This window comes from Sinocyclocheilus anshuiensis, unplaced genomic scaffold (assembly GCF_001515605.1).
Source record: "Sinocyclocheilus anshuiensis isolate Anshui unplaced genomic scaffold, SAMN03320099.WGS_v1.1 scaffold13, whole genome shotgun sequence".
NCBI lineage: Eukaryota > Metazoa > Chordata > Actinopteri > Cypriniformes > Cyprinidae > Sinocyclocheilus > Sinocyclocheilus anshuiensis.
The window spans coordinates 2,690,822-2,701,015 of NW_015538026.1; the positions used below are offsets into that span (position 1 = coordinate 2,690,822).

A 10,194-nucleotide genomic window follows, 5' to 3' on the forward strand; every position below is an offset into this window, starting at 1 on the left:
AAAATTCACAGCCTGGCCCATGCGTTAACAACAGGATGTTTGCAGGTTTTTTTTTTTTAGCATGCTGACCACATGCACCATTTCATGTCAACCGGGTTTTAAGAGTGACATTTTTGAGGAGAGAATAACACTGACAGTCATTTATCCTCAGTGGTGTGTGATAAGTGAATACAAAGCGTTCATATCATTCTGAGGTGCAGGATCACAATGCTGCACGGTGGAACATATTATAAAAGAATTGCCATCTCTAGCTGGGCCAGCCAGGCTGTACTCAGTCACAATTTCATCATAGAGGTGATGAACATCATCTACATGTACAGTCTGAGAGACCTGATGAAAGAGAAAGAGACATAAGGCTTGACATACCAAAAGTAAATTCAGTGTACATCCAACATGTTTGCCATAATCATATTAAACAACAAGCTTTACTACAAAAAAGCAAATGTATTCATATATAATGTTGATCAGTTCATACAGTTTGTAATCATATATGCTGATACTTTAGGGTAAAATTATGTATAAAGTGCAGATGTTTTCATACCCAGTTGAGATCTGGTGAATCTTGAACTGGATTTTCAGGGACAGGTGGTTTCAGACCTGAAAAATGACCATAAACATGATGATACTGTAGAAACCAGTCACAGTGACTTAAACTGCAATAGCGATCTAAAGAAAATAAGACATGATCTCATCTCATTGTTAAATATCCATCAGTCACACATGTTCTCTATTTGATTTTTAAAAGTGACGCAATGGGGTTTTTTTTGATCACTTATTATTATTATTTGTAATATTGGATAGTCTTTTATGAAACTATCAACTCATTATTGGGTGTGTGTGGTCTTACATCTGGACTTTAAATCTGATCTTTTCCTGCATAGAGACGCTAACGCCACAAGAACCCCGAACACCAGCAGCACCAGAACACCTGCACAAACCACAGGTATGCTGACTGAGATAAAAAGACAAAAGAAGAATCATTAAATATTCTAATATGTATGTTATACAATGTTGCAAACAAATTATAATTGTCATCTTAAAATACATGCAAAAAAAAAAAACTTTGCTACCAGAGTTTTTATCCAGTGGTGTAGATCCCTTTGACTGGACTGTTGATGATGTTGGCGAGAACTGCTCATATGAATCAGACTCATCTGAAAGAGAGACTGAGAGAAAAAGAGAGAATCACGTATGATTTATACATACAACATTTCCTAAATGTTTCCCACAAGTAGGCCTAACTAAATTGAATACATTTTCCTAAATTATAAGTATTGTTGTAAAACTGATCATTAATTTGCTGACTGGATGTACCTGTAGAGGTGAGTGTTGTTGTCCATGTATATGTTTTTTGTGTGTTTTCAGGGGTGTGTGTAGATCTGCTCACAGGAGCTGCTGAGAATAAAACAGAAAAAGAGGAATTTAAAATTTTTGTGAAATATTTAAATGGGAAGATACATGTATATGCAATGTTATTCACAAACTGTTTGCATAAATACCCACCTGGACGGACAAACAGATGAACTTTATTCAGTGTATCACTGAACCATTGATCAATTCCACAGTGATAAACACCAGAGTCTGTGAGTCTGAGATGTTTGATGGTTACAGTAAAGAACAGTCCACTCACAATATCAATCAAAGAGTATCTTCCATTTGAGACGACCTGATCAGACTTTGCACTTTTAATCAAAACACGATCAGATTTACAGGGATGACGGCAAAAGTACTTGGGTGTATATTTATAGTCATCTCGATATGGACATCTGATCTCCACCGTTTCACCCACTGTTCCCTCATAAACATTTCCAGACTTCATCAACACACCGGTCAAAACTAGAGAAAACACAATTAAAAATGTCATTACTTCGTGCAGACACAGTATACAGACGGTCGTCAGACAACTACAACTGAAACAGTTGAGATGCACTCACATTTACATTGATAGCCTGTAATGAGATTAGTTTAAAACAATCTCTAATAACCAAAGAGACTGTCTTTCAATTCAATTCAATTCAGTTCAAGTTTATTTGTATAGCGCTTTTCACGATACAAATCGTTGCAAAGCAACTTTACAGCAAATTAAGTTTCTACAATATTTAGTAGAAATTAGTCTTAAATTCTTTCTGAAGTGCTCACATAATTCAGGCAAGATCATTTTATACTGAAAAAAGTGGATTTAGTACACAAGTTTGTTTGTAAAACACTTATTTAACTTAATATTTATCATTAGGATATTTCACTTGAAAGGTCACAAAGTTCATGCATTTCCTGTTTTAACATGCACACGACTGCAGTACAAGATGAATGATTATATATCAAGCAGGAAAAAAAGTATTTACCTACAAAAACAGAGAGAATCTTTAGATGGACTTTCATTCTCCCTAATTTATCACATCCTCTTTAAGCAAGATATCCTCTTTATAACAAAATAAAGCATAAAATCACAATGATAACACGATAAAATCTGTATACTGTCTCTCACTTGTTTGTTCCATCAGTTACTAGAAGAACAATGCTTTTGAGAGAGAGAGAAAGAGAAAGAGAGAGAGAGGGAGAGGGAGAGAGACTAACCTACAAAAGAAGGAACCAATGACCAATGAGCAATGAGCAGTGGGACTGGCATTGCTGCAAGGGCAAACACATAGCAGTCTTCGGTTCAGGAAGGAAATGAAGTTGATCAGCAGTGGAGCTGACACTTTTTGTCACTGATGCCTTTGCAAGTACATATTCGAATATGCAAGTTAGTGTTGTTAACAAAACTGTGAAAGACAAAAGAGGGAAACAGTCTTTTTTAGCTATTAATATAACTTCTGTTTTCTTCTTCCAATAAAAACAGGGGCTGTGAATTTCTGTGAACATCTATATGCTCTAAAATATATTTAGTAAGTCATTTAATTGCTTTGCTGTAAATTATGCTTCTATATGTTTTTTTTTATTATAATTTTTTTTTAAAACACTAGCTTTCTATTTTTTATGTTCTATCTACTTGTTTTTCTTTGTGTGTATATGTGTGTGTATAATATTTATATATATATATATATATATATATATACACCTTGCTACGTGTACTGTGTTAGGCTAACCGAGACTTGTCATTTGCACTTATATATTGTTGCTCTTTTGTTAGTTTTGACTGCTTTTATTGTCCTCATTTGTAAGTCGCTTTGGATAAAAGCGTCTGCTAAATGACTAAATGTAAATGTAAATATATATGTGCTGATTTTTCTTCGTTGCAGCTATTTTTTGCTCTACTGCAATAGACATGTAGTCAGACCATGTCTTCAATTTTCTCCTACAGAGAAATGAACATGAATTATGCATGAATTTGAAAAATGGTAGTCTACATTTCATCTAGTGTCTGCTTTGCATTTGGGTATTTTTGATCCCTCCGCCACCTGTAGGTGCGATACATGAATTGCTCCTGTTATGAAATGATACTGTGGTACAGAGACAACAGTTAGGTATGTCTTCTTTATCCACAAAATAAACTTACACTTCACATTTTAATTACATTCATTGCAGGGAAAACAAGAAAAGAGTTTAGAGTTGATAGTTTGATCCTCTGTTCCCTTTTTAAAAATCACACTTAATCAATACCAGGAATCATTGGTGGAGGTTAATTCACCAATTTGTCATCCAGCTAAAATTCATAAAATCCAATGCAATGCAATGCTTCATAAAGTCCAATGTAATACAGACAAAACGTCTAATCCACATCAGGTAAGATTACATATACAGAGATCTCAGGTATAGATCATATTTGCTAATGCAATACTTCTCAAGTGATATCTAAATTATATATTAGTTCTATATAAATAAATGCTGCCCATGGATGTGGTAATGTTTGCAGATCTGAGAGGGAGTGGGTTGTTCTAATTGTTCTAATGTTCCTCCTTGTACTGTACACTATCATCGATTTATAGTTTTAAATAAATTAATATTTACGTTTAATGAGGTAACTGAGTTTTAATAAACTCAATACTAGAATGTATATTGTGTGCACAGCTGTCATTGATACAAATGGAGGGTTGTTTGATGAACATAGTATTTGTAATGAAATCATGATGAACAAAATAATTATTTTATAATTATATAATAATTTTTTTAACAGTTGTGAATATAATGTAATACAGAGGCTCAAACTAAAAACTAAAAGATGAAAAATCCATGGCCATAAACAGATTGAACATGAAATTGAACACAATACCACATACATAATCAGAATAGTTTATAGATCTCATGTAGAAGGTCCTGCTATTTAACAAACACATACCATGAAGGAAGATCACTACTTGGGGCTTTTTTGAGAATATTTAAGAGGTTTATTTAGCATACTGCATTCTAGACAGAGTAATGATTAGTACTTAAGACTATTATATATTAGTATTTAAGAATGTTGTATGTATGCCAAAAGTTGAGAACAAATAGTCAAAATGTATCTAATTTATTTGACAAATCTTTCTCTGAGGATCCTTAAACACCAACAGATGCCCCTCAAAGCTTGACTGTTGACTGCTTAGCTGTCAGTTCTGGAAAAATCAAGTGTCCCACCTCAAATGTTTAGATATCAAATAATCCAAACTGGCTGTATTTCGGAGTGTCTGAGCCAGTTAAGGAGGAATCTCAACTTGAGGATTCAGTGACTCCTCCATGATGACGGGGCACTGGAGGACTGCAGGGGAATCTGAAGGTAGAAGCACGTACACTGGACAGATACTATCTCAACCGCTTAGGGATCTCAACCTGGGAGGAAGATTGAAAAGAAGATTAAGTATTTATAATATTATAATATTATATGATACAACATTACATAACTTTTTTGATTAATGAGTGTAAAAATCTATTTTTTAAACCATCTCTTTACTGTACCCAAATTGATAATTTGTATTTTTAATTATAATATTAAATATATTTTAGAGCTGTTGAGGCAGATTTAGAGGGAAATTGCATATATGCGTTGTGTCACTTCATATCTGTACACAGAGAAAAGCAGCTCTGGCTGTGGATAGCATGATGCTGAAAGTTTGTTGCCACAATGAACAATAAAAATTGTCCATGGATTATTCAAAACAGCAAATCTCTGGGGAATAACCATTCGTAAAAAGAACAACAACACAAAAAAAATTTTTTTTGGTCATCAGCTTTGATAAGATGTTCTGTATCCATGTGCCTCATCCCACATTCATCCATGTAGAGAAGCAGATCCAAAGCAAAATTAAAACAATGGGTCTCATCAATAATAATTGTGTGGATTATTCATATTTATACACACAGGAGGACTTCTCACTTAAAATATCTTCCTAAATCACAACATGTATCCACAAGAATTTGCTTTTAAATGAATTTGAAATATTGTAAATGAGCGACTGTGCGCCCGAGGTTAGTAATTTGCATTAAAAACATCTCCATATAAGGGCTTTCCTTTACAACCTTTAGTCAGTCTCAGTGAACACATTATGCTCTCTAAAGAGGGCTCTCGAGTGATATCAAGTGCAAGTGTGCCATCTTCAAACCACTTTAAACACAATAAACAACTTTTTACACATTCAAATGTCAAACTCAGCCAGCTGTACATACATATCTGCATTTTCTGCATAACCTCTGCATAACCTGCATACAATCTTAAAGTGATTGTAGAGCCACCAAGACTATTTTTGCATATGTTCAGGTGTTTCTATATTCTTTGTAAGTTTAGAATAAATTTTAATACAAAAATTACTGATGAGGTATGTATAAGTGAAAAATATTTTCACTCACAAGTACACACAGTGAGACCAAGGCTGCATCCGAAATCACATAGGCTACTTCCCTACTATAGCCTACACTCTTAAAAATAAAGGTGCTTCAAAAGGTTCTTCAAGCGATGCCATAGAAGAACCATTTTTGGTTCCACAAAGAACCATTCAGTCAAAGGTTCTTTAAAGAACCATCTCTTTCTTACCTTTTTATAATCTGAAGAACCTTCTTTTGCCCCAAAGAACCTTTTGTGAAACAGAAAGGTTCTTCAGATGTTAAAGGTTCTTTATGGAACCATTTAGACAAAAAGGTTCTTCTATGGCATCGTGTAGCACCTTTATTTTTAAGAGTGTATATAGTATGTGAAAAACAGTATGTGAAAAGTGTAGTATGTCCAAATTTGTAGAATTCAGAATGCAAAAAGTACCCATGTGATCTACTACTTCCGGCGCGATTCTAAAGTGCGCATCCAATGGACACTTTACTATCCCATGAGGCCACGGGAGAGGATTTTTTTTAACAGTTGCAAACTGCTAGAGGGCCAAAAATTACAAAAGTGCTTTAACTTGCATTAAAATATTTTAAGAATATAATGCTGTAGAAAGAAGCCTCCACATTTTCTTATTAAGATGATGATGTATAGTCATGTACTGGCATGTGTAGTAACATCAATGACATGTGATGTCCGTGTCACCTTTTTGAGAGCGTTCATGTTGCTGTTTCTGATAGAGTCCAGCAGCTGATCTCTGGAGCTCCTGTCCGTCTGTTGGATAGCTGCACTGCTGTCTGGCTTCCTCTGAGAGATCGGGGTCAGCGACCTCCTCAGGGCCTGAACATCTAACGCTGGGCCGGGAGGGGGTGGTGGAGGAGGAGCTTGTCGACTTCCTGTTGCACCTTCTTTCTTTCCTGTTACCTCAGATGGGAGGTGTCTAGACAGTAGCTTTGTGGGCGGAGCTTTGGGAGTTTCCTGAGCACAAGTGAATTTTGAATGGGCAGCAAATTTAGAGTCTTTCTTTTGAGTGTTGATGGGCGATGTTGTTAGCTTATTCTTCTCAGGTGAGCTCTTATCTTCACATGGGGTGGAGGCGGTCTCCTGTCTGGCGAGTTTTTGCGCTTCTAGTCGTTGCTGCCTCTTCCTGTCCATGTTTCGGCTCAAGATGTTCGTCATGGCCATTCTGGGCCCAGCCAGCTCAAAGTGATATCCCAGCTTCAGCAGTGAAGAGTTGTAACGTAAGACTTTGGCCATCTCCATTTCAGTCTTCCCTCCGCAAATGTGTCTCTGGTTATGAAACCTCAGCTCCATAAGCGTGCTGTTGTGCTGAAGAGAGTTGATGATGGCCAGGATGCCTTTGCCTGTCAAATGATTCGAGTCGAGGTTGATACTGGTCAGGGTCGAATTATTTCGTAGAGTTGCAGCAATGGCGAACGCGACATGATCATCCGCTCTCGTGTTTGCAAGGCAGAAGGTTTTGATGTGAGTGTTGCTGCGAAGACCTTCTGCTAACTGTATCAGGGTGTCTGTCTTAATGGCGTCTGAATTATTGACGATGAGCTCTGTTAGTTCAGGGTCATCGCTGCGAACCTGCTCCAGAAGGTCATCAAACATGCTGAAGCCAGTGTCACTGTCCATATCTTCGCTAAAAGACTCATCCTCCTCAGTAGTAACAGAACGGTCATCCAAGCCATGAGAGTTCAATGAGCTGTTATGGCTGGAAATGGTAGATATTTTCACCTCGTTGTTTTCTGATTCTTTCACTTCTTCTTTTTCACTCTCTTTCTGTGCTCTGGTTGTATCTCTCTGTGAGTGATGTTTCTCATCCTCCGCTTCTCTCTCTCTTCTTCTGCTTCTTTCTTCTATATTTCTAAATCTGCTTTTCTTCTCCTCTGTTTCTTCATCTTTAAGGTTTATTCTACCTCCTGCTCTGTTGTTCTTTGGTTCTTCTATGGTTTTATTTCTGCTTTCATATTGTTTCTTGACATCTGCCTCATTGTCTTTTACTTTTAGGTCTTCAGTGTCTTTATCCCCCTGCAGTTTGGAGACAAACCCTCGTATTTTGGAGTTTTCACTTGCTTTTTTCACCTCCTTCCTCCCTCTTTCTTTCTTATCCTCTTTTTTCTCTTGCAGTTTAGATATGAGGTCTAGAGTTTTGCTGCTTCCTCTTTCTTTCATAGAAAGCTCTTTTCCACTTTCTGTCTTATTACCTGTTCTCTCTCTTTCTCTCTTCTCCTCCTCCCTTTTCTTCTCTATGCCTTTTTCTTCTTCATCAGATACATTCCTAGAGTCATCCTCCCTTTGTCTTGCTCTCTCCTTATCTTTTTCGCTCTCAGTATTTCTGCTCTCTGTGTCGGGAGGATCGCCACTCTGCGACCTGGAAAACTCTCTGCTCCTCATCCGGCGGAGTCGATCTCTCCTTCTGCCGTCCCCTCCCTTCAAACATTAAACACAAAATACGTTATTCACCACAGCGCATTAAATCTGAGAAGCTGTTTGTCTTTTGACTGTTTGAATATCTGATTTTGGCTAATTGTTATCTGACTTTTGACATCTTAATCACCATATTCACATTCTATATTAGTTTCCATTTGCTTTCATTTTGGTGTAATTATTGATAAATATCAACATCATCATTAAATCCGTGGGGGCATCAAACAAACGAAACTTATCTAGAATAATTACAGCCGATGGCTGAACCCAGCTGGACCGAGTGAATTATTTTTAGTGGTCATTAAAATGGAAAGAACGTACTGTGCAGATTTGTGAGCTATTGTTTGAAGAAGTTTTAAAACTCTCAGATGTGCCCTTATAAGGCAGCAAAGGGAGGAACATTCAGGCCTGGAATTCCTTGACAGTTCCAAAGCCTCACTGTGGCCAAGCTTTAAGTAAACACATTCACAAATCTCTGAAGTGCATCACTCTTAACCACTGACTACTGTAAAATTACCTGAACATAAATTTTATTCTCACAGCTGTTTTACTGAATACATGCGGAAGTGACTTAGCAAGTTCACTCTGCCAACACAATGACGCAGCTGAACAAACTTCACAGCAGAATATCAAATGAGATCAGAAAGATGGTCTTTACAGGTCAGGATTGATCAAAAATAAACTACAAACAGGGAACCACATTTATAAAGAGCACAATGTTACTTAGTAACGTAAGATTCCTCTGAGATTATGTGTGTGTGTTCTGTTGCCTGCTGAGCATGTTTCAAACAAACACTTCAGTGTCTCAATAGAGTTTAAAAGTAGTTTGTGGCCCCTTGAGTGCATCTCACATTACCAGTGCTTCATTAGCACCTATTTAATCACGTAAAACACAACTAGCACTCCCAAAAACACAAGGAACACCATCCCAGAAGGACCAGACCATCTGTTCAGCTCTGTTACTCTAGAAAATACTAATTTTTACACCATACCCCAAGAAAATCCTATTGAGGTGGATCCAAAAATGAATGACTTCAGCAACTTTGATGTCAAAAGTTAGTTCTGCATAGTTTAAATGGAGTGCCAACTACAAATAACCATCACCACCAAACGGAGAGAGAATCCTGTCTTTATACCAGACAACAATAAACTATCATGATACTAAATGTTTATAAAGACATTTGGCTGTAAAGAATATTACACACTCAGGATTTTCACCCAAGAGAAGTTTATACTCATTCCAAACAGAAGAGCATGAAAATTGTAATATTTGGAAAAATCTAATTGTGCTCTGAAAATAACTTATTCTTGTCAGAAATGGAGATTTGTTTTTGGAAAAAAAAAAGCTTTGATTCACACTTGGATGTACAAAGAGTTTTGTAAATGTGCAGAAAATACTCCAAACCTTCATAACAGATGATGGCAAAATTATAGGCCATTAGGATCCCTTAGTGTGCCGTGTGTGTGCAGCAAAACAGGTGTTGATACATCATGGGACCATGACAGGCATGTAGGCCATACTGATTAACAGGGATCTCAGTGCTAAATCAGCCATTCACTACATGTGTTCACAGATCTACAAATATGTCACCCTGTGATGAGATCTTAAACAGTTAGAGACTGAATGACAAATGACCACAGGTCAGCTCTTCATTGTTCATTGTCCCTGCATGCAACAACATACAAAAATAAATCCATATGTTAATGTATTTTGGAAATTTGGGTTAATTGCAGTGGTAATATTCCAGTGGTGACGTTTAGAATTTGTCAAATTATTAAGAAATCTAATTAGATTTAAGAAGAGTTTTGTTGATGGACTAAAATAGCTCTAACTCTTGGAAGCAAATGCCATTATACACTAGGTAAATTACTATTATTATTATTACTAACAATAAACATAAAGAAAATAATGAAATTAAGTTAAAAAAAATATATATATATAATAATTATATTTCATTTTAATTATATAACAGTTTACAACAACAACAACAACAATAATAATAATAATAATAATAATAATAATAATTATT

At 36.2% G+C, this 10,194-nt stretch overlaps 2 protein-coding genes across 2 annotated transcripts in view; both read right to left on the reverse strand.

The window, feature by feature from the left end:
- Positions 1 to 6: 6 nt before the first annotated feature.
- Positions 7 to 2,446, reverse strand: LOC107680154 (CMRF35-like molecule 3). Its single transcript, XM_016475940.1, has 7 exons — positions 2,343 to 2,446; positions 1,504 to 1,836; positions 1,315 to 1,395; positions 1,071 to 1,178; positions 848 to 952; positions 542 to 597; positions 7 to 330 (listed from the first exon to the last, which is right to left on the reverse strand). The coding sequence occupies exons 1-7, from the start codon at positions 2,377 to 2,379 to the stop codon at positions 148 to 150; spliced, it is 903 nt and encodes a 300-aa protein (XP_016331426.1). The 5' UTR covers positions 2,380 to 2,446; the 3' UTR covers positions 7 to 147.
- Positions 2,447 to 4,155: 1,709 nt separating this feature from the next.
- The window catches only part of lmod1a (leiomodin 1a (smooth muscle)), a 6,575-nt gene continuing 536 nt past the window's right edge, over positions 4,156 to 10,194 (reverse strand). Inside the window, exons 2-3 of the mRNA XM_016475471.1 lie at positions 6,434 to 8,167; positions 4,156 to 4,746 (exon numbers count right to left, since the gene is read on the reverse strand). Coding sequence (XP_016330957.1) covers positions 4,720 to 4,746; positions 6,434 to 8,167 — 1,761 coding nt within the window. The 3' untranslated portion in view covers positions 4,156 to 4,719. The remainder of the gene's footprint in view (positions 4,747 to 6,433; positions 8,168 to 10,194) is intronic.

Excerpts from the sequence above, each read along its gene's own strand:
- LOC107680154 (XM_016475940.1), bottom strand. The coding sequence starts at position 2,379 with ATGAAAGTCCATCTAAAGATTCTCTCTGTTTTTGTAG. Across the intron at positions 1,396-1,503 it reads TCATCTGTTTGTCCGTCCAG|CAGCTCCTGTGAGCAGATCT; the intron begins GTGGGTATTTAT and ends TTTTATTCTCAG. Across the intron at positions 1,179-1,314 it reads AACAACACTCACCTCTACAG|TTTTTCTCTCAGTCTCTCTT; the intron begins GTACATCCAGTC and ends CGTGATTCTCTC.